At 37.1% G+C, this 24,644-nt stretch overlaps 2 protein-coding genes and 1 long non-coding RNA gene across 3 annotated transcripts; 1 reads left to right on the forward strand and 2 right to left on the reverse strand.

Moving 5' to 3' along the window:
• Positions 1–7,902: 7,902 nt before the first annotated feature.
• LOC141631932 (uncharacterized) lies at positions 7,903–8,605 on the forward strand. The gene is made up of 2 exons (XR_012537729.1): positions 7,903–8,067; positions 8,420–8,605. It is a non-coding gene; the product is annotated as an uncharacterized LOC141631932 (long non-coding RNA).
• A 776-nt stretch (positions 8,606–9,381) lies between these two features.
• On the reverse strand, positions 9,382–11,178 carry LOC141643997 (ceramide synthase 1 LOH3-like). The gene is made up of 6 exons (XM_074453416.1): positions 10,804–11,178; positions 10,528–10,718; positions 10,275–10,430; positions 9,919–10,104; positions 9,629–9,813; positions 9,382–9,506 (listed from the first exon to the last, which is right to left on the reverse strand). Exons 1-6 carry the CDS (start codon positions 10,948–10,950, stop codon positions 9,475–9,477), a joined length of 897 nt encoding a protein of 298 aa, XP_074309517.1. The 5' UTR covers positions 10,951–11,178; the 3' UTR covers positions 9,382–9,474.
• Positions 11,179–11,920: 742 nt separating this feature from the next.
• LOC141643996 (ceramide synthase 1 LOH3-like) lies at positions 11,921–18,188 on the reverse strand. The gene is made up of 7 exons (XM_074453415.1): positions 17,775–18,188; positions 16,367–16,593; positions 15,867–16,022; positions 14,070–14,255; positions 13,080–13,264; positions 12,781–12,863; positions 11,921–12,310 (listed from the first exon to the last, which is right to left on the reverse strand). Exons 1-6 carry the CDS (start codon positions 17,910–17,912, stop codon positions 12,832–12,834), a joined length of 924 nt encoding a protein of 307 aa, XP_074309516.1. The 5' UTR covers positions 17,913–18,188; the 3' UTR covers positions 11,921–12,310; positions 12,781–12,831.
• Positions 18,189–24,644: the final 6,456 nt, after the last annotated feature.

A 24,644-nucleotide genomic window follows, 5' to 3' on the forward strand; every position in this document is an offset into this window, starting at 1 on the left:
CTTCACCCGGAAGACGAGGAAGTTAAACCACCTCATGTTAGAGAAAACCCCAAAGGGAGACCGAGGGGTTCTACTACCCGGAACAAGTCGGGATTTGAGCATGCAAGGAAGAAGGCTGCGAAAGTTTCTACTCCTGCGACGACATCTGTTCAACATACGGTGGGTGATTTTGATCAAGGACCGGTTGGTGCACCGTTGGAGTCCGGCTACACTAAGGGATTTTTGTCAACTTGGAATAAAAAGTATGCGGTCCCTGAAGAAGTACGGGATTTCTTTGATGGTTGGGTAGATGTCGGTAATGATGGTCATTGTGGTTATCGGGTGGTCTCGCATGCTGCGCGGGGTCGGGAAAGTGACTATTTAGTCATGAGAGAGTTGGGTATTCGGGAGATTAAGGCATACGAGTTGTACAAGGATTTTTTTTGCGATAGTGTTGTGTTGACTACGGGTCTTACCGGATACGAGGAGGCATTGAGACGGATGGAGTTCACTAGCAGTGGAGGATGTGGGCCTAACCATTGGATGTACGGGGAGTATTTGTTTGTCTTTGCATCGTTGTTTAACTGGACTATTTGTGTCATCGCCCAGCATGAAACAACCTCATCTCGTACTTGGCATTGTTGCACATACTTACCCCTAAGGCCCACAGCCCATGTGACGAGGCCGTATGGTGTTTTGTGGATCGTTAATTACCATCTCCATTGGATGAGATTGCATTGTCGAGTACCAGAGACAGATGCACCGATGCCCCCGATCGATCCTTTTCCGGCTAGGGTCAAGAGACCCTTTGGTTGCACCATATCTTTGATTTGTACGAGACAAACATCGAGAAATGGCATACGTTGATGGGAACTACACCTAAAGTTTATGGCGTAAGACGCGTTCCACACCAACCGACGAAGAAACTGCAAGGAAATTAAACTTTGATAATGCATTTAAAGTTTGATTATGTAATAATTTAAAATACTACTGTTATAACAATCATATTACTAATTATGAAATTACCGGAATTCAAAATAACCGTTAGAAGAGCCTATAACCGTTATAATTCAAAAATGTCCGTTACAATTCAAAATAACCGTTATAATTCAAAATTACCGTTATAATTCAAAATTACCGTTATAATTCAAATATTACCGTTACAATAAAAAAAATAGCCGTTACAATTAATAGCTTATAAATAGGCCATTCTATGTGCCACTACAATCACAACATCCTCAATCACAACATCCAATCCTATTCACTCACTACAATAATAAAATGGTTCTCACAAATGCTCAAAAAACCAGAGTTTATCAAATAAGAATCGATCTAATTGTTCAAAATTTACCAATTCTAATTGAGCGTCTTGAATCAGTGGTTCCTAGTGCCACTGTATGGCACATGCTTGAAGAGCCTCCCATTGGTAGCCTTTGTATAATTTTACAAGGAAACCGAGAAGATGTGCTAACTCCAGCAGTTAGAGATGAGGTTGTCTCTGATGAAGTATTAACCGAGAAGATGTGGGAGTTTCGCAGGTTAAGAAGCGATGTCTTTACATATTTTGAGCGTATCCTCACCGTGATCGATTACCCAAGACTATCGAGACTTATGTCTTTGGTAGAGTCAGGGGCAAGGAATTCTTTATCTCTACTTGAATGATTTGTTGATTGAATATATGTCTACCCAACCGGAAGAAATTGAGGTTCATGATCATGACGAAGATAAGGAATCGTCGTCTTCATCATCGGAAGATAATTAAGTTCGATAGTTATTTAATTATGTTATGTTTTAAATAATAATCGTTTATGACATGGGTTTGGGTTTTAGGGTTTAGGGTTTGGGTTTTAGGGTTTAGGGTTTGGGGTTTGGGGTTTGGGTTTAGGGTTTGGGTTTTAGGGTTTAGGGTTTAGGGTTTGGGGTTTGGGGTTTGGGTTTAGGGTTTGGGTTTTAGGGTTTAGGGTTTGGGGTTTGGGGTTTAGGGTTTGGGGTTTGGGGTTTGGGTTTAGGGTTTGGGTTTTAGGGTTTAGGGTTTGGGGTTTGGGGTTTGCGTTTAGGGTTTGGGTTTTAGGGTTTAGGGTTTGGGGTTTTAATTATGTTTTATCTTATTAAGTGTTGTGTCATGTCTGTTAAATTGTATTTTAATTAAGTTTTAAGTACTTTCGTTCATTTCAATGCATAACAATAAAAACACTAAAAATGTTCACACAATGAAAATATTCATACATAACGAAAGAGAATAAAAATATCCATACGCAACACAAATAAAAATATCCGTACATAAAAATAAAAATCTACACTACGGGGTAAGCTCATCATCATCATCATCATCCCAAAGATCATCCTCGGCATGGTCCTCGGCTCAAGAACGGCTCCATCTTCTCCACCAATCTCCGCGCATATTGCCACTTCCTGTCCTTGGGCTGTCTATAAATCTGTGAGAAATGACGACTAAGAGCTCGGGATACCTCGGGCTCCTCGCTCATAGGAAGAGAGCGAAACGGAGTACGGCGTGCAGGGGGGTAGAAGTGCGGGTGAGAAATCTTCCTATACCAAGACATGTATCGCGTATCACACTGAAAAGGCATCAAAGCCCGGTCAAACCGCTCTCTCAAAACTATCTCGACATCACTCAAACCCCACTCCAAATCAGGAGAATCACCATAAGACAACCTATAGCCCAAGGCACGGCTTAGCGGACGGACGATGGTCAACGATCGGGAACCGCATAGAGGCCGGGATAACCTGAATATACCCGTCTTCGACGGAGACACCTATCGGTGGTACGGCTCTACTATATCCAAAACCTAATCAACCCCGAGTAGAGAGAAATACTGCAAGTCCTGTGAGGACTAACGCCATAAGGGAGCCACGTCACCTGCTCCGCCCTAAGCCCGTCCAACCTCTGCCTGTGCTCCTCTAACAACCGAACATCTCCCCTAAACCTAGGAAGCCGTGACCAAGCCTCGACAAGTGGTCTCCCCTCGACATAATATCCGGAGTGTGGTCGGAACATGGGAAAGTACTCATATATCCAAGCCTGAAGCAACGGTAGACAACCGCTAACACCCTGACCCTCCCTACGCGAAGCCATCCCCAACTGTCGATACAAGTAGGCCAATGTCGCGGCGCCCCAAGCATACGAGCCGATATCACTCAACTGATCAAACAACGGCAATATACGGGCAATAACCCTATCACTAGACTTGTCCGTAAACAATGTCTGTCCTACCAATACCATCATGTAAGCCCTCAGCGAGTCATGCTGGTTACCCGTCTCCGCAAGCTCTATCAACTTCTTAACCGTCAGTCCACCACCCTTGTACAACGGTGGTTTCACCTCTTTCAGAGGCAATCCAAATAAAGTGGCCACCTTCCCCTTCAGACCGATCTCCTCCCTCGTACGACCGTCCTCCATAACCCTCATGCCATCCACCCGTATCCCAAGGATCTTCTCAACATCATGCAACAAGATAGTAATCTCACCAAACGGCATATGAAAAGTGTTGGTGTCGGGCTGCCACCTCTCTACAAAAGCGCTAATGAGGTTCTCGTCCAAACCGGTCATCAAAGACTGCCTCAAATGACCAAGGCCACTCCTACTAACTCTCTCCATAACACCGTCACGGACCTTTATCTTACTTATCTTCTCTAAAGCACCCGGTCTCTCGTAACACGTGATCCACGATCTCATTCCCTGACCGGTCCAACTACCATAAGCTACGTGGCCACCAAAGCTACGTAGGACGCTAAGGACACTCGGACCACCCTCAACCGGACCCGTAAGACGCCAAGAATTATCCTGAGTCTTTGTCTTCTTCCTCCCCGTGCTACTAGATGAACCGTCACCAAGCGGCACATATCGACCTCTACCATCCCGTACCACCTTCTTAGGTGGTAGTCCGACGGCCTCCTCGTCAAGAAAACGAGAGTCATCGTCCTCCTCTTCCTCCTCCTCCTCCCCCTCTTCCTCCTCCTCCTCATCATCATCTTGCTCAACCACATGGTCAAAATGCTCTTCCTCCTCAACATCAGAATCGCCTAATGGCTGCCTATAAAACGCACTCGGAAAATCCATCTCGGTCATAGCGGGCTCGGGAGTAGCGTCGGGAGTAGGGTCAACAGAAGGGCGTATTTCGATGCCCTTACCCCTGCCCCTACCCCGGCCACGACGAGGAGCTAACGGTAAAGGGATACGCCGCTTAGAGCTCGTTACTCTTCGATCTTTCGTACGACCTAGTGAAGTCATAATGTAATCTTCGCTGTTCGACATCTGCATTTAGGAGATTAAAAAGTTAGTTAAATAAAATAAAAACAAGTTTTAATACAAAATAAATACAAATTAAATACAAATTAAATACAAATTAAATACAAATTACACATTTAAATACAAAATTAACAACTTGTAATACAAAAAAAATACAAAATAAATACAAAATAAATACAAATTACACATTTAAATACAAAATTAACAACTTTTAATTTAAAAAAATATAAATTATACATTAAAATATAAAATTAACAACTTTTAATACAAAAAAATACAAAATAAATACAAATTAGACATTTAAATACAAAATTAACAACTTTTAATTTAAAAAAATATAAATTACACATTAAAATATAAAATTAACAACTTTTAATACAAAAAAAATACAAAATAAATACAAATTAGACATTTAAATACAAAATTAACAACTTTTAATTTAAAAAAAATATAAATTACACATTAAAATTACTCTAAATACAAATAAATTCAAAATAACACAAAACTAACAACTTCTAATAAAAATTAAATATAAATTTAACCATTATAAATAAAATACACAACTAATAAAACAAGAAAAATAAAAATTGCACATTAAAATTGAAAATATACGGTTTAAACGAAAAAAAAAGGTCTTAACCATGGATGGACATTGAAATTCAAAGTCCGACCATGGCTAGGACATTGAATTTCAACGTCCATCACCATGAAGGACGTTAAAACTCAACGTCCATGGCCTTGTTGGACGGGTGGTTTTACGTCCCCTTCATGGACAGACGTGAAATCTCAACGTCCTTGGCCAATGAAGACGGTGAAATTCAACGTCCTCACCAATCATGGACGTTGAATTGCAACGTCCTCACCAATCATGGACGGTGAAATTCTACGCCCTCGCCTATCATACTCCATCGCATCACCATCCCCGCCTATCATACTCCCGTCCTCTGTCTTGACAAACCCCATTGTTACCCAACAAATACCCGGTTGCAAATGGACAACAAACAACAACAACAACAACAACAACAACAACAACAACAACAACAACAACAACAACAACAACAACAACAACAACAACAAGAACAAGAACAAATCCGGCAATAATAAGCATGGAATTGAAACGAGAATAAGGAAATTGAAACGAGAATGAACAAGAATAAGGAGATTGAAACGAGAATTCATTCAAATCAACAATAACATACATTATTAGCCTAATTATAATCAAATTATACAACTAAATCTAAACTAATTTTAAAAAAAAAAAACGACTTACTTGATTGAATCGAGGGAGGTGCTGCGGTGGTTGGTGGAGGTGCTGCCGTCGTCTGTGGTGGTGGTGGAGGTGTTGTGGTGGTTGCGGGGTGGTGATGCAATGGCGGGGTTGTATGGGAGAGTGAAAGACGGGAGAGGGAGAGTTAGAGAGTGATTGAGAGAATTGGAGTATTGAAAGAGAGAGAGAGTAAGGGTAGGGGCGTCTTTTTTTTAAAAACCGTCGACGATTCGTTATAAAACGTCGGCATATGCATGCGAGCTATATAGAGTTTTTACATTAAGGTATTATTTATAGAACTTAAATTGATTCGTTATTCGTTCTATATTTCATACTTTTTTATTTTTATATAAAAAAAATTGGACTTATTTAGAGAATTGAGTGAAGTTATAAAATATATATTTAATGATTTTTTTACCACAAACTAATGATTTCAATTTATAACTTTGATAAATTTTTTGTTAGGAATTTATTATTTTTAGTTTTGGAAGATTATAGTGATTAAAAGATTAAATAATGTAATTTAGAGTTTATGGAAGATTATAGTGATTAAAAAATTAAAGAATTATACATTAATAAAAAAATAACTTACTCCCTCTCATCCAAATTAAAGGCAACTGATACGATTCTGGATGCGCAAGACTAGCTCAATTAGGACTCTTTGATTAGTTATTTACAGTTATTAGGATATAATAAAATAAGACAGTTGTTATGCCATTCGAAGTTTAATAGTTGACAGATGTAGGAGGCTGGTTAAATTAGTTTTCTTATTTCTAGTTAGATACGTAATTAGGTACTATAAATAGAATGTTCTGTATTAGTTATTAGGCAGATTTAGACAAGTTATAAATACAAGTTCAGAAAAACTCGATCATGATTTGATGACCAACCAAGGTTTGAACGGTATTTCAAATCTCGTTTAAAATTAAGATCAGCGTTTTTATTTTAAACACCTATTGGATCAAGGTCTCGGCGGATCTTCAACCCAAATATCTCATTGACTCGAAGTCTTGGCAGACTTTTAGTCAAATATCCCATCAAGAACGATCTCGTCCCTTCGTGAATCAAGGTCCCGAGTTCGACTCTTACCCCAGCAAGGTTTTTTGTTTATTACCGCTTCCGTGTACTCATATCAGTAACACTTATTGTTTGGCACTATTTATGACCATAGGGAATCTTTGATATTATTCTCAATTTATAAGACAAAATATAGTGATATGAGATCTTGTTTGATTTATCGTCATAAATGTTATAAAAATAATATCAAATTTTTATAATTTTTAATAATGTGTAACTAAAGATATTCACGTTGCAAAACATGTCTCCACAAGTGTGGTAAAACAATTGTTAACATTTGGTTTGGATGAGAAAGAGTATTAAAATGTAGTCTTATTTCCTTATTCAAGGAGATTCCTTTTGGAGTGAAAAGTTATGAGAAATTTTATTAAAGATTGAGATAGAAAATATGAAAAATGATCAATGATAAATAGCGAAAAGAATATTTTCCTCTTGAGGAGAGTAAATTTTTCTCAAATACTCCGTAGCTTATATGAGATATCAGAGAACCTCACTTAATTCCCCTCTACCTGGTTCACAAGCATATTCAGGAAATCCACATCTGTTAAAACTTAAAACGGAAGAGAATGAGCAATATTGCTCTTACTTTTATGGGTGCTTGAAACAACGGTATATAAGAAAAATAATGGCCCGATTTGATAAACAACATATTGAGTGAAATTAATAGATTACAGAGTAATTAATAGTTTGACTAAGCAATCTACTATTTTTATGTGTTTGGTAAAGGACGTATTCTGATAGCATATTGGTCGGAATCTACTGCTTTTGAATATGCTGCTAATAATAGCATATTGCATTAGCTTATTCAATTTATTCATGAAAACATTTTAATTATCCTAAAATCTGGTAATTACCAAACACCCTTTTTCTGATTGTGCTAATTTGTTTGATAGTCAAACCTACTACTAAAATCTGTTAACCGTATTCTGCAAACGTTATCCGCTATCATGAATTTGCTTCTGCTGTTTGCCAAACAGGGCCAATATCTTCCGGAATAGAGGGTGTAGTAATAATTAAACAATTAGTCTCACTATAGATGAATATATTCGTCTAAAGTGAAAGACGGGTCAAATATGTTTAAAGTGATAACATTTTTGGGCCCATCATGAAACTTATTGCCTGTCTTATGTTTAAAGTGGATGGATATTTGGCTCGTCTATAACAATAGATGGATATGAGAATTTGTGATAATTAAATTAGTTTATGAATGCCAAAAGCTAAAATCATTAATGCAAATAATTATATATTTGTTGATGGAAGCATCACGGTAGATGAGACCATCTATAAATAGCAGGATGAGAAAGAAATAATAGCAAGCAGTGCACAAAATCAAGCAAAGCAAAGAAAATAGTGTTGATCATACAAGTTAAGTCCATTTACACTTTCTGTGAAAATGACTGCTATTTCCACACTCGACTCTCTCAACCCAAGCTGGATTTCTCCTTTCGGGACTCCACTACCTTTTCCCCCATGTCAGGTAATATATTCTCTTTATCTTATTTTTATTGTCCTCCTCTTTCTCTAAACTTATTTCAAAATCATTGCTTCTTTCTATATTTAGTAAGAAAAATTTTAAACCTTACATATGTTGGCTATAGAAAGGGTATGGTAACCTTGTCAAGTATAAAAATAGTCATCATCTAGTGGTATAAAATTATTTCAACTTAATTTTTCTACTAAAAAAATAGGTGAGACTAGAAATTTTCCGTCAAATCACTCTAATCTACAAACTTGGCCATTAACATGTTTGGTTATTCTCAAATGTTGGAATTCACGCTAGTTATTGTCGCAATCAAATAATAGAGTAAATGTTGGTGGTTGGTGTGCAGGAGGCGGGGAATGGCGATGAAGGTTCCGTCCCGGTGTAGCATGCGTTCCTTTCCTCTTTGGCCTTTAGATAATTCCATTGTACTTTTTTTTGTATGTTTTTTTACGCTTTTAAGTCGGGCTATATCATCTATGTACCTTGACATTATCATCATCAATCTTCAATAAAATCTAAAGGCTTTTTTGAACGTCTGCGTATGCTTTATATATATATATATGTTTGTTACGGATTATTTGTTTAATTGTTTAATTTTTTTTCCGGCTTATTTACAGTCTTTGGGTAGGGATGAACAAAAGTGAGTAACCGATCCTGTTTGTAACTTAAACCGGAACCGAAATGTTTTAATTTGGGTTTTCGCTTTTTTCTTTCAATTTTTCAAACTGGAAAGACCATTTACATAAACCCATGCAACATTTACTTCATCTTAGTTTCGGGTCTACCTTACATTAAACTCGCTCATCAGTCATCACCTTCCGACTTTAGCGACAGTAATCTGAAATCGTTTTAAGCATACAATATACAAAGTTATACTTCATCCGTTCCGATCAATTGTTGTCCTTTTGTTTTGCCACAAAGATCAAGAAATGAGAAATGAGCCAATTATTAAATGACAAGTGGTCCATTGCTACAAACGTATGACAACCAAAACATGACCAAATAAACAGTCTTCCCAACGGAAGATACGATGTTCATTTGTAGGATTAATAAACCATTTTATATTATATGTATCCAATTTATAACATCTAAGACTAGTTTTATTTTAAATCGTAACAAGTCTTTCAAGTTTCAATTAGTTAGTAAGAGATTGTTCCTTTGGAGACCTACTAAATTGTGATATTTCTTATATTTAATGGTTTTGTGAAAGTTTTTGTAACTTACAGGTTTACACAAATACCTAACTAGGAGATGTGGGTAAAATAAACAGTAAGATCATTCCGTTTTTGAAAGGAAAATACTCTCAAATCCAGTTTAGTTTCAAGATTAATGTTTGTTTTGTGTTATTTCCGTCTCAATTGCTCCATACAACCTGACTACACAATGCCGACCTCAACAAGATCAAGCTTCATGCTTGTCTTCGCCTTCAGAGTCTGCATCGCAAAAATAGACAGTCCGTTAATTGATGCTTGGTGGCCAATTTTCCCACTGCCTCACTTTGCGTAAAACAAAACAGGAAGTAATATGAATGTATATATAATAACTAGTGGCTTACCAGAACGAACATCCTCAGTAAGTTTCCCTCTTCCGCGGACTTTCTTCATCAGCATACGATGTATTAGTACTCCCCAGTAAATATTAAGAACCAGCAACCAGTACAGAAGTGTGTTGAACACATAATAATAGACAGGTCCTTCCACGGGATGCTTCTCTATATCTATTATCGATAGAACTTCGTAGCTGCCATAGAAAAGCGGAAGAACAAATCAGACAATATGTAACAGATGAAGCCAAAGAGGAACGAGTAGAAATGACTAAATGAGTAGAGGGTCAGGAATTGCGCACCTTGTACTCCATAGGATCCAAAACGGGTAATATGTTAGCCGAAGCACAACCCACGATATTGCAAATAGAATGAAGGAGATGTTGGCAATTTTTTCAGCACCACTATAAGTGGCCATCTTCGCAACTTCAAGAAACACGTCATTGGCATCATGGATAGCTAACACAACGGACCCAACACGAGAAAATCTGCATGAATGACACAACATAAGAGACTCCAGATTTAATCGTCTAAATTTGCATTCATCTGTAAAAGTCCAATTACTGTCGATATTCTTCAAGTCTGTCTGTAAACCGAAATTTGACAGAAAATAGAAGACGGAGACTGCAACAACTCGTTCAGCATAAAGAGTATATACCTTGATATGTAAGACAAGACAATAAGAATAGTAGTCGCAATATGATGGCCCATCGAAACACCAAAGTCAGAACGTCTTGTTTCCCAAAAAACAAGTGCAAAGATCGCATACAAATAAAATCCAGCAGCATACATATACAATCCTTTTAACTTCATCCTGCATAGAAACAATGTAAAGGATTAGAATTGAAATTTTGGGCTTTATGCGCAGCAGTAAGAAAATCGGTTAATGAAGACAGACTCGAATATCTTACTTCATTTTCTGATCAGGCCAAATCTGATCTCCAGGCCCTTGCCAAAAGTACACAGTGTTAGTGAACCACGGTTCATTATAAGTTACTGATACAACAAGAATTTCTGCTGACAGATGGTATACGCATTTCCACGCTGATTCCTTAAACTTTCTTCGCTTCTTTTTTCTCTCTACCAATCTCTTTCCTATTTTCTACAAACAACAACATCAACAACATCAGAGCCTCTCAATTCAGCAAGCTCGTAAGAATTCAGGAAGGATGAAAATTAAAAATTACCTGAAACACAAATCTATCCAAGATTAAACGAACTAAGGGGAAGAAGAGCGCGAACAATGGAAGAAGAGCAAAATCGTTAGATGTCGGGTAGGATTGGTGTTGCCAGTCAAGAGAGTGCAGCACATCCCTGAAACCCATATAAACCATATTGAAATTTTATGAACCAACAACTAAAATGAAACAAGGGAAATCTGTTGTGAAGGTTGTAGTCTTCACCTAATAATTCCTAGTACTATTTTTGTAATAGGAAAATTTCAGGCAAAATTTAGTATTATCACTATTATGGTTATAAACTTTAAGATCCCTTTGAATTTTAAAGCATAATCACATGCAACATTTACTTCATCTCAGTATGCTGCCTTTTTTCTGTTCTTCCTCACCATTTATGTACATCATACATTAAACTCACTCATCACCTTCCTATAGTAGCAGTGGTAATTTGAAATCGTTTTAAGCATACATTATACGGAGTAATAATTACTCATTAGCCATATTTGGATTCAGGACGAAACCTCCTAGACTTATAAAATGAACGCTCCCTCACTTTCCATGGTACGACATAGGTTCATATCACCATCGAGCTTTTTTATTTATTTTTTGCACTTCTATTCTGTACATGTATTAGCCATATTCGGATAGTGGTCTATTGCTACGAGCCTATGACCAAAACATGAGCCGTCCATTTGTTCCTATGAGGCTACGACTCTACGAGCCTATCACCAAAATTGTCTTCCCAACGAAAGATACGATGTTCATTTGTATGATCAATAAACCACTTTGTATTATACGTATCCAATTTATTACATTTAATACTATTTTTATTTTAAATCGTAAGATTCTTTCAAGTTTCAGTTAGTTGGTAAGAGCGCGACTGTTCCTTGGGAGACCTACTAGATTGCAGTTTTGTGGAAGTTTTAATAACTGATTTTAACATTATAGAATTGTCATCTTAATCTCAATAATATACCTCATCATGAAAATAAAATACTCTAAAAAAACATAAAACTTGTAAACTTTTCAAAGTGAGATTTTGAAAAGTTCACCTGTCGAATCCAAAATAAACTGAAAACAGAATTTAATAAGTAAATTTAACGAAAATAATTAGACATTTGTACAGTGGCCCAAGTTTCCGATCTTAATAATAAGAACCCAACCGTACCGTCATTCAATCCTACAAAATTATCCAATGCTATTGCTAGAGCAATGACTTCCGACGAAGTATCAAATTGGTTTACATGTAAAACTACAAATGAATGATAAATAATAGCTCCAGCACGAAATAGGTAGTTACTAAAAATAATTTTCTTAGGGGTAATTGGGTCAATTAGTTTATAATTTTACACTAATACTTGTGTAAAACCGCCTTACAGGTTTACACAAGTACCTAACTAGGAGATGTGGGTAAATAAACAATTTTCCGTTCCCTTTTTCAACGGAAATTACTCTCAAATCCAGTGTAACCTTCTGCTTCCTTGTTTTCCTTCAGAATTACTTCCCCAAGACATTTCTACAACAGCAACAAAAAAAAAACAACATTATCTCATGCCTCGCACGCTCTTGCAAGGTAAGTGGAATATGAATCTACGTAGCCTCCTTACGTATGTGGTAACAACGCAGAGAAGTCGCTTTTGGATGACTCAAAAATAAAACCAATTTAGCAGAAGACATTCATAAGAAAATATTGTAGCGAGTTTTTCACAACGAAATTGTATCGTTATGTTTTGAAGGGTATGAAAGTGTTTTTCACAACTTATCTGAAGATTTCTTGACAAAAGGTCAAAAGGGAAAAATAAATTAAATAGACGGTACAACATCAGTGTAGACTCGTGAAATTATGCCACATTGGTCTACTATTATGAATAATCGACTCATCTACTACCATCTTGAGTAATTAGCATTGGTCACATCCCCGAACCATCAGTAAATAAATGCTTGTTTAGTACTCCGTATGTAAAATGAGATGCTAGTTGACGCTACCTGTGCATCATACTCCATAAAATCTGACTAAAATTGCCGAGCTAAACAAGATCAATCTTCATGTTCGTCTTCACCTTCAGAATCTGCGTCGCAAAAGTAGCCATCAGTAAATAAATGGTGGAACCAATAATCACACAAAAGGACAGATTCCGCAGGATTCTTGTTGGTTCGGTTTCAGACACCAAAAATAGAACCCTAATCCAAATCATTTCTTTTTGCTTCCCCGCCCCATTGTCTCACTGCATCCACTTTACCTAAACAAACCGGACAGTAGTATAAATGTATAGCCGGTGACTTACCAGAACGGACATCATCACTAAGTTGCCCTCTTGCTTGGATTTGCTTCCAAAGCATCCGAAACATTAGCACAGCCCAATAAATATGAAGAACGAGCAAGCAGTACAAAAGTGTGTTGAACAAATAATAATAGACCGGTCCTTCCACAGGATGCTTCTCCTTGTCTAGTGTTAAAATAACTTCATAGCTGCCATCTCAAAGAAGAAGCACGAATCAGACTTTAGGAAACAGATCAAGTCAAAAATATATGAGAAACCTAGAGGAACCAACACAGGAGCAAGATGGACACCAATGTTTTTATGAAGGAAATACTTATCCGTTTCAGCCTACTCAACTATTCTGCCTTCGGACTATGATGGAACAAAACAAAGCAACAACAACATTACCCTAGTATTTGAATGGCTCCGGCAAATTGCCGGGTAAGGAGGGATTGGATGAACAAAACAAAATAACAATAACAAATAAAAGTAAGCATTGGCATTGGCATTGGCATTGGCATTGGCATTGGCATTGGCATTGGGGAGGCTAAGGCGGGTAAGGAGGATCACCGGAGTGGGCGGTGGGGATGGAGAAGGTGATTCATGGGCATGGTTAAGGGGAGTTGTAAATAAACAGCCCAAAACTTCACTTCTATTTGCTAACCTAAGAAATCAAAACAAAAGCAATCGTAACTGAGGGAGTTTAAAACCATTGATCATTCCTCCTTCAAATTGGCTAAACTGCGTGAAGCCACAAAATAAAAGTAGGCATTGGCATTGGCATTGGCGGATGAATTGCTCACTAAGTGCATCAATAAGGTGCGTTTGGGGGGGGGTGTTCAGGGGGTCATAGAGAGACGGTTTACATTTAACCAAGTTAAATAACTGACCGTAACCTAATTTAGTTTCTGCTCCACAAGTCATGGGGACACTATTTACATTTAACCAATTCCTATGTCAAGTATCAAGGATCATAAGTTCCAAACTAGTGATTAGACGGTTAGAATTACTAACCTGGTACTCCACAGGATCCAAAGAGGGTAGTATGTTAGGCGAAGCACAACCCACGATATTACAAAGAGGATGAAGGAGAAGCTGGCAATTGCTTCAGCACCACTATATTTGGACATTTTCCCAACCTCGAGAAACACATCACTGGCATCATGGAGAGCTAAAACAATCGAACCAACACGAGAAAATCTGCATGAATTACACCACATAAGAGACTCCATAGTACATATATAACTTAAAGAGGAAAGATTTGATCATCTAAATTGCATCCACTGCGTCTGTATAAGTTAATCCAACTACTGTTGCTTTTCTTCAAGTGTGAATATTTAATACAATTAAGCAAGTTGTGCTCTAGGTAATTGAAAATATAAGCTGTCTCGAAATAGTAACAATATATACATGTAGCTTTTCCGTCCTATGTTTAATCCCTCTGCAACTCACTAACTACAACTACCAGTGGCGCCTTGGCCTAGAGGTGGAGACTACAGGCTTGTGGGCAATAGGTTACAGGCTTACAACACTTACGCGTTTGAATCCCGATCCCCTTGTGTTGCATTGGTCAAGTACCTTCTTTCATCAAAAAAATTTAATGGTAAAATTACCAAGTAAAAAATTATCTGAAACTTTTGCCATATGTCTTCCTATAAATAAAAAGTACTCCCTCCGTCCCGGTCAATTGTTGTCCTTTCGTTTTGGCACAAAGACCAAGGAATGAGGAAAAGGCCAATAACTAAATGACAAGTGGAACAAATTGAATGAGAATGATCAAATTACTCATCAAGTTCATTCTTAAAATAGAAAGGACAACAAATGACTGAGACACCCCAAAATGGAAATGGACAACAAATGACCGGGACAGAGGGAGTATCTCTTTATGTAGACTAAAAACAAACCGAAAATAAGGAAGAACGGCAACCATAGGATGGTAAAGCATTATGCCAGTGACCAAATAAAAAGGACATAGGGACTTGATTTCAAGAATTATACAGGCAATTTTGTTGTTGGTCTAATGGCACATGCGGCAGAAAACCAACCAGTACTTTTGACGGTATGACTTTGACTCGTTATTAAATTCAATTCTCTATCTGATAACTAAGCAAGTGCTCTGTAAAGAGCTGAGAACCTTAAAAACCTCTCTCCTCCCCCTGACCCTCTCTTGATTTTCCGGTTAACATGATACATTGTTCAGTTCTGATCTGAGGACAAGGTGACTAAGAAGATCAACGCGCCATCTACTTTGCCTTCAGAAGAAAACAATGAACTAAAAAAAAAAACACATTTACCTAGTCTAGAAAAGAAAGCATGGATGCACAATCTAATTAAGGGAGGTATGCTGATAGAATGGTTTTCAGAAGGGAAAAAAATGAGGATTATCTAAAACAGGACCCTGAACCTTCCTACATGCTATCGGCTATTGTAGAGGAATTCCATTTAACCATGCCCACATACTTAAGACACGGATGAGCTTAATAGTTTGACTCCAGCAAGAATTTAACTGAGCAATGAAAATAAAACCACAAGTAGAATCAACAACCGCAAGTAATGACTCCATCGACCAAACCCGTAACAAAGTTTGACGATTCTAGTTTTGGGGGGGATAATGGAAAAGACTGGTATTTGATTTTAAAAGATGTACTGTTTATAAATTCAAGTGACTTGTGAAGGAAAAAGTAATCGGGGCTTTACCCACACAAAAACCACGCAAATCCCAGAGCATTTCAATAGCTCGTATTCCAAACATATTGTAACACAAAAAATAGCACGGTACTGTAATACACTATGAAATTATAAAGGGTGTACCTCGCTAAGTAAGACAAGACGATAAGAATAGTTGTCGCAATATGATGTCCCATCGAAACACCAAAGTCAGAACGTCTTGTCTCCCAATAAATAAGTGCAAATATCGAATATGAATAAAATCCAGCAACATACATATACAGCCCTTTCAACTTCAACCTGCACAGAAACAGTGAAAAGGATTACACACGTACAGATTTTGAACTTTATGCATACAACAACATCAGAGCCTTAATCCCAAAATGATTTGGGGTCGGCAGACATGAATCATCCTTTAGAACCGTCCATGGGTGAACGCACCTCAAAAAGCGAAAAAAATAGCAAAGGAAAAGTGAAAAACAAAAGGGGAGTAAACATAATACAAAAGTAAGGTAAACTTGTAGGTTTTAAAATCGAAGTTCGGATTTCTTTTAAAAAAACTTAAAATTTAAATCGAGAATAAAGAATCAAAATGATTTTGAACTTTATGCATAACAATAAAAAAAAAGTCTCCAATATCTTACTTCATTTGCTGATCAGGCCAGACCTGATCTCCAGGACCTTGCCAAAAGTATTTTGTGTTTGTGAACCAAGGTTCATTATAAGTTACTATAAGAGCAAGAATTTCTGCTGATAGATAATATACACATTTCCATGCTGATTCCTTAAACTTTCTAAGCTTCTTTTTCTTGTCAACCTCAGAATCTTTCGACAGACCATTTTTTCCAAATATCAATCTCTTTCCTATTTTCTGCAGCAAAAAAGTAAATGTACATATAGTTCATCAGAATTAAGAATGCGCATTATACTGGCGGCAGTTCTACTCAAGGTAAATTTAACAGTCATTCGATGCAATATTGATTGAGGGTCAACCAGATACAGCCTTCTATGTTAACATGAGGGTGAGTTTGCTAACATCTGATTCCTCCCTACCCTGCTGTTTAGTCATGCCGTCCATCTAACAGACGATAAACGTAACCGCATTGTTGAACATAAATACATTAATAAAAAGACCAAAAACATTAAAAAGCTGTTCTAGAGAGTCCAACAACTAAATATCCAAAGAAGAATCTGATTCCTAGAATGAGGGGGGACTAGAGGACTCTTTAAAGTCCCCAACTCCTTAGTCCTACAGAAGTTTGACAGATGTAAATCATAAAATGCTACACTTCGGCATTGTTATTCCGTCAACAATTAAAAAGTTGAAAGTTGGAATTCCAAAATTGTAATTCGGAATCGCAGCAAAACAAGAACTTTTCACCCTGATAGCTACAACAATTACTAAGCTAGAAATCATTAATGAAGCAGGAACACTCCATTCTCCAACAAGCACATGAATGTAATTTAAGTCCAACAAGGAAAGTACAAAACATAACATTTATATACATTAGCAAAAAGTCCCAAGTAGCCGAAGTAGGTCAACCAAAATCCCTCAAACAAGATCCACAACAATACAACTTCCCATTCTCGACCCGATTACGCAATCATTAACCAAATACCTCAAGTACACCATCACCAAACAACTCAACCCTATTAAAATTGCACCCTAAAACTAGCTACACATCCATTCGCGACCCGATTACGCAATCATTAACCAAACACCACAAGTACATCATCACCAAACAACTAAATCCTATCAAATTCCACCTATAACTAGCTAAACATTCAATTTATCCATAAAAATTCAATCTTTAACTTCTAACAACATGAATCCAATCACTAATTACCATTATTGTTAACAAAACATCATTAAAACATCAATAGTACACAATTCAACTACAATTACAACAATATCAAATCAAATAACTTCAAACATTAAATTTCAACAACAATATCTGGCATAAATGATCAAAATTCGAACTTTAAATTACCCACAAATCAAATTAATGATAAATCAATAAATACCAAGAATAATGGGAAGTTAGAAATAACCTCAAACACAAATCTATCCAAGAAGAAACGAACAGAAGGGAAGAAAAGAGCAAAAAAGGGAAGAGCAATGAAATCCTGAGAATTAGGGTAAGATTCTTGTTGCCAATCAATTGAATGCAACAAATCGATGAAACCCATGTTGGGATTTTATGACCCAACAGTTTAAATTGATTGAAAAATCAAATTAATTGAGGTAAAAGTCTGAATTAAAGAGAAGAAGAAGAAGATGACATGAAAGTCTTGGTTTGTTGTCTTTTGGGTTTGTGTTTAGGAATAATGTTGGCCATGTGATGTGCTTGGAGCCTTGGATTATGAATAGATTTGACTAGAATAATATTTTATTAGGATTAGGATTGGTGTAGGTGTGTTTGTGGGTGACTTTGTAAAAGTTCATAAAAGTTTTTTGAGCTTTCTAGTCTTGCACATGAGCACATCCTAGTTAGAGTAGTTTAGCAATTCTGTGACGGCGATATCCGTCACAAGTTTATGACGGGTACCGTTTTCTCTTATAAAATACCTATTGAGAGGTGAGTGAAAAGCACATGGAGGGTGTCCCACCTTATTCCCTCTCCCTTTTTGTAAGAGGTCACAAGCTGAGAGTAGTTATGGAGGACCATAATCAAGTTTATTTGTTTATGTTTGATTAAGGATTTTGAGTGACTATTTAGCAGATTATTATTAGTAGAATTATAAATTGGTTGAGCAGATTATAAATAAAGGATTAGATTGACAGGTTTGGTTATTATATTTCAATTAGCAGATTTAATAGAAATGTTTAGTATTGGTGGGTTTAGATTAATAGATTGTTATATCTATGCGTAAATGGTTGACATATTCATTTGTTTACAATCTCCTGAAGTGAACATCATGTTGGAAAATAGTAAATTGAAACTCAATCTACTATCTCAATATGTCATTTACCAAACACATAAATTAGTAAATTAGTGAGTTAAACATGGTAAAAGTCTTCAATATGCTAAAAATTTATCAATCTGTTATTTACCAAACACCCCTAAGTACGATTAGGCTGTTAATTCATTGAATGAGTTTGTTCTAGGTAGACAACAGTTTTACACAAATTCTCATTTAAGACGGAGGTATTTGTCGTAACTTTAAAACGTGTCAAATATCTCAAGTAGGATAAAAGCAAAATGTTTAGGAAATAACAAAATATTTATCATATCTATACAAGTGGGTTACTATTTGACCCGTTTTAACGTTAAGGCGGATATATCCGTCTTAAGAGAAATTAGTTGATTTTATATGAGTTTAGAATAAAATTCAATAATCGGGTTTAGATGGAAGTTATTAAGCTCATTTATTAAGCCCATCGACCACAAAACGACATTGGGGTTGGGGTAGAGGGAAGGGAATATCTAAGCGAGGCAGAAGAACTGGATGTTGTCAAGTTTCTACGGTCTTATCCCTCTGGTTTTTTTTACCTCGATATAATTTACTATGGTTAGATTGACCCCAAAAGCAGTATAGATTAACACGGAGGAGAAGGTTGTTTATGAAATCGAATCTAAGGGTTAGGATGAATAAATTAATACTGATGAGTCGAGGGAAGAGGTTGCCAGTGACGATAGTTTTGGGGGAGAGGGAGGGTGGTCGCGGTTAGTACAACGTCGCCGGTGCCCCTTCCCTCTCTATTGCCTCAATTGTAGAGAGTGCCAAAATTCGGGAATTTTTTTTAAAAAAATTGTATATGATTTAGTTTAAAGGAACTATAAGAAGCGATTTTGATGCTGACAGGGTTTGAACTTAGATCATGCGTACCATTGTTTATGACTTTAACAACTAATCTAGTTGACATTTGCACGAAAGAACAAATTTGTAGAGTTATCGAGTTAGATTTATAGTTCAACTAACATTAATTAAACTTTAATTACATTTGTAAAGGAACTCAGTAATTTTAAAGAGCTCAACATAAACATTCTAGTTTTCTATACAACCGGTTATAAAATCCATTAATTATACTCTCTTTGTTCTAATCATTTTTTAGCTATTCTATTTTTAGAGTTCATATTTATTTACCTATTTATATTAGATGTATTTCTAACACAATGGTATGTTACTTAGTCCGTCTCTAGATATAGATGGATAGTTGCCGTTTATAATGAGATTTTGTGACGAAAAATCCAAAAACCACTTCCCAAAAGTCCAAAATATTAACTTGTCATTAGCCATATTAGGAATCTAGGATAGTGCTGGGTTGCTACTAGAGTACTAGCCTATGACCAAAAGTCCAAAACAATCTTTCCCAATGTCCCAAACATACCCGCTGAAACACGCCTAAGGGCGAATGTTGCCCATATTCATATGGGCTTTAGCCCAATGTATTCTTGCAACTAGGGCTGTTCACTTAGTGGTCCGGACCAAAGATCAAACCGGACCGGACCATTTGGTCCGGACCAGACCGGACCGAATTTTGTTTGGTCCGGTCCACGGTCCACTTATTTACTCTACTTTGGTCTTCGGTCCGGTTCTAGACCAACCCGAATAAACCGCGGACCGGACCATGAACCAAAGTTATGTAATGAAAAAAATTTTAAATTTGTAATATTATTGATTTTATTTTCTACTTTACACGTATTATAAGATGTGTAATTATGTAGTTAAATCTAGTAAGAAAATAATGTTTATTTTGATCATTACGAAGTTCTAGTTTTATATGCTAAAACATGTCAATGACAATAATATTTGGTCCCCTTTGGTCCATTTGGTCCGGTCCGGTCCGGTTCACGTGTTTTTATGGTCCAGACCGGATCAGACCAATATTAATATGGTCTAGTCCTCGGTCCACCTCTTAACCCTGATTTGGTCTTCGGTCCAGAGAATTTGGTCCGATCCGGTCCTATCCTGGACCAATGAACACCCCTACTTGCAGCAGGTTTTTGCTTAGGACGAGTCTAGGTACAGAGTTGATGATCCATATGGCTGGCCTTCTTGGGGTCGTTTTGTGCGTGATTTTGGATGAATTAAGTCGTGACTGACACTCGTAGGGGTGCTAACGAGCCGAGCCGAGCCCGAGCTTGGCCTTGCTCGGCTTGTGCTCAAGAACTAAAACTCGATCTCGAGCCGATCTCGAGCTTACCCGAGCTTGTAGAAAATGTGCTCGATATCAAGTTTGCGAGCTTTAACGCGAGCTCGAGCCAAACTCGAGCTCAAATCGAGCCTATATATAATGGTTAATTTTTTAATTTTTTTTCTTCCGATACTTTCAATAACAAGGCTCGAAATTTAAATGTAAAATATTTGACAAATCAGTGAGACATTTGATATACGTGATACAAAGATATAATCATGATAAAATATTTTTATAAAATATGAGCAATATCTTATATAATCACACAAGTTCGAGCCGCTCACGAGCTTTTCGAGCCGAGCCATCGTTTGCTCGGCTTGACTCGTTAAGCTCTCGAGCCGAGTCCGAGCTCGAGCCGATCTCGCACGAGCCGAGCTTTGGCCGAGCTTTTGCCGAGCCGATCTCGAGTTGCTTGCGAGCTGTCTTGTCTCATTAACACCCCTATGACTGAGACATTAATGAAATTTGGGAAAAACTAATTACTTTCTTGATCCGTTTGTTGTTATTGATGATAAATTTGAAGTTTAGATTAACTTAAAGCCACTAGGCTAAATTAAACTAATGAATTAAATTATCGAATTTGAGATGGACAGGAAATTTTGAGTAGTTTAGATAAAAATGACTAGGTAAATTATTATGGATTCAATTTTTTTTTTAGTCGATCTATTACGGAGTAATCTTGCTATGAATCCATCTATTAATCGCATGCATGCATTTCTCATGCAGGGGCGGATGCAGGAATTTAGGTTTGGGGTGGCACAATTTTTTTTTTTTTTGCCGTAGTTCTAATATTATTTTTGTTGGGAAAAACTCGTATTTCCCTCTTTGTGTAATTACGGGAAAAATAAATAAAGTGAGTAAATTAAATTGAGACAAAGACACAATAGAATTTTTGGTTACGCGGAAAAACCCAAATAGGTAAACAACCGCGGGACGAGTGTCCAATTCTTCCACTATAATATTTGTAGTAGGATTACAAGTCGTCACCTTAATAAGGTGGATATCTCTCACTATTAATAGTGGCTCTCTTCTCTTACAAAACTCTCACAATAATAATACTAATTATTGTGGAATAGTAATATATGTTTTGTTGTTGTGATTGATGATGTGAACTTTCTAATGCTACGTATTTATAGGTGATCATAGTAGAGTAACCTATGCTTCCTTAAAAGCTCAAATGAATGTTATTTCTCATACATTCATTCAACTAAGGAGTTTTACGTATGTGAGAATGAACGCATGTAGCTTGTTCATTCAATAGAGAAGTTTCATAGCATAGAAACATCTTGTATTTACTTCATGTGTTAATTCCCTCAATTAAAGAGAGAATAACCCAACAAATCTCCCCCTTCTCGACTTAATTGGAGGGCATCACCACACCGGAACCATCGCAACAATCATCAAACTTCTTTGTTGATATGGTCTTGGTCATCATGTCGGACCAATTGTCATCAGTGTGAACTTTATCAAGTTGAAGCTTCTTTTCTTCTAACACATCTCGAATCCAATGATATCGAACATCGATGTGTTTGGATCTCGAATGGTAGGCTGGATTTTTAGCTAAATGAATAGCACTTTGATTATCACAAAGTAGAACATATTCTTCTTGCTTTTGACCAAGTTCTAGCAAGAAATTCTTCAACCATAACATTTCCTTACAAGCTTCGGCGGCTGCAATATACTCGGCCTCGGTAGTTGACAACGCAACACATTTTTGCAGTTTAGACTGCCAAGATACAGCTCCCCCTGCAAAAGTAGTCAAATAACCTGATGTCGATTTTCTGGAGTCGACATCGCCTGCCATGTCTGCATCACAATAACCTTTTAGCAAAGGTTCGCCTTTTCCAAAACATAAGCATCTATTGCTCGTTCCCCGGAGATATCTAAATATCAATTTCACAGCGGACCAATGTTCCTTTCCGGGATTAGATAAATGGCGACTAACTACTCCGACTGCATAAGCAATGTCGGGTCTTGTACATATCATGGCATACATTAAACTGCCAACAGCGGAAGAATAAGGGACATTCTGCATCTCGAGCCTTTCATTCTCACTAACTGGACTTTGCTTCTTACTGAGTTTGATATGTCCAGGAAGTGGCATACTAACCGGCTTGGCATTGTTCATCTTGAACTTCTCAAGGACTTTCTCAATATATCTCTCTTGGGATAACCATAAGAGTTTTTTCTCTCGGTCACGAATAACTTTTATCCCAAGGATTTGTCTTGCTGAACCCAAATCTTTCATAGCAAATGATTTGCTTAGAGCTTTCTTGAGCGATGTAATTTTCAGCTTATCTTGCCCAACAATTAACATATCATCAACATATAATAATAGTATGATGAAATCACCACTTGCATACCTCTTCATGAAAACACAATGATCAGTCTGTGTTTTGTTAAAACCGTGCTCGGTCATGAAGGAATCAAATTTCTTATACCATTGTCTTGGTGCTTGCTTCAAACCATAAAGACTTTTGTTAAGACGACAGACGAGATTTTCTTTACCTGGCTCTTCGAATCCCTCGGGTTGCTCCATATAAATCTCCTCGTCAAGATCTCCATGTAAGAATGCAGTTTTCACATCGAGTTGCTCAATCTCCAAATCTAGACTAGCAGCTAGACCCATTACAACTCGGATGGATGCCATCTTCACAACAGGGGAAAATATCTCATCAAAATCAATCCCCTTTTTCTGATTGCATCCCTTAACAACAATTCGAGCTTTGTATCGAGGTTTAGTATTGTTCTCTTCATTCTTGAGCTTGAACACCCATTTACATCTCAACGCTCGTTTTTCTTTAGGCAACTCCACTAGATCATAAGTGTAATTATCATGCAAGGATTGCATTTCTTCTTGCATAGCTTTCTCCCACTCTTCTTTATGATCGCTGGTTAGTACTTCTCGATAATTCTGAGGCTCCCCCGCATCAGCGATAAGTTCATACTCTTCTTCACTATATCTAGTGGATGGACGTCGTTCTCTACTTCTACGACGTGGTTCGGGTTGAACCTGAGCATTTATATCATCTGCTTCAAACTGTTCAACATTCTGATCATGATTTTGTTCTCTTTCTTCTCTCCCTATATCATCTGGTACCACGGGGGATGGTGAAGAATTATCACGAACAATAATATGAGTGTTAGAACACATTAGATTGATGATGCCAAGTCCCCTTGTTATTTGATTGTTTGCTCTTAGTTGAAACAATTAGTGAATGAAGCAATCAAATGGACTTTCAACAATGATTCAAGATGATCAAGCCAATCAAGGAAGTCAAGACAACGATACTTTCCAAAGCCATAGTCGATATATGTAAGAGTAAGTGTAACATTCTCATTTAAGTCAAGTAATAGCAAAACCATGCAACGGTACGCTGTACCGTGGTTTCTGGTACTATCATACGGAGGAGTTTTCGTCCAAATGTTTTTAAGTGTCAAAACTTTGCAAACTTTAAACCTTAAACATTTGAATTTTCAGAAACTTGAAAACAATCTGAAATTTTGGAGTCACAAGCCCACTTGACTAAGCCTCTAGATTTGTGCAAACACCTTTTACCAAAATGGCAAAGAAGACTTGTCAAACTTCTAAAGTAAGAAAGGCTTTTTGCCATTTCGGTAAATTGTCACATGTTGAGTGTAGAAGCTTAAGTTTTCTGATTTCTTAAGCCCCAAGCCTACAAGTCTAACACTTACCATCACTCAAAGCTATCATTTTTATATTGGATTTAATTTTTCAAAGTGTACTTACCTAAGACTAAATCCACTATAAATAGAGTATC

The sequence above is a fragment of the Silene latifolia genome, chromosome 2 (genome assembly GCF_048544455.1).
Source record: "Silene latifolia isolate original U9 population chromosome 2, ASM4854445v1, whole genome shotgun sequence".
Classification (NCBI taxonomy): domain Eukaryota; kingdom Viridiplantae; phylum Streptophyta; class Magnoliopsida; order Caryophyllales; family Caryophyllaceae; genus Silene; species Silene latifolia.

What these genes read in the sequence shown, in the direction of transcription:
- LOC141643997 (XM_074453416.1), bottom strand. Translation starts at nt 10,950, where the DNA reads ATGGTTTATATGGGTTTCAGGGATGTGCTGCACTCTCTTGACTGGCAA. An exon ending in TGGCCTGATCAGAAAATGAA is followed by an intron (nt 10,431 to 10,527) that starts GTAAGATATTCG and finishes GTTTCTATGCAG; the next exon opens with GATGAAGTTAAAAGGATTGT. An exon ending in TGGATCCTATGGAGTACAAG is followed by an intron (nt 9,814 to 9,918) that starts GTGCGCAATTCC and finishes TTTCTATGGCAG; the next exon opens with CTACGAAGTTCTATCGATAA.
- LOC141643996 (XM_074453415.1), bottom strand. Translation starts at nt 17,912, where the DNA reads ATGGGTTTCATCGATTTGTTGCATTCAATTGATTGGCAACAAGAATCT. An exon ending in TGGCCTGATCAGCAAATGAA is followed by an intron (nt 16,023 to 16,366) that starts GTAAGATATTGG and finishes GTTTCTGTGCAG; the next exon opens with GTTGAAGTTGAAAGGGCTGT. An exon ending in GTCTTGTCTTACTTAGCGAG is followed by an intron (nt 14,256 to 15,866) that starts GTACACCCTTTA and finishes TAATTCATGCAG; the next exon opens with ATTTTCTCGTGTTGGTTCGA.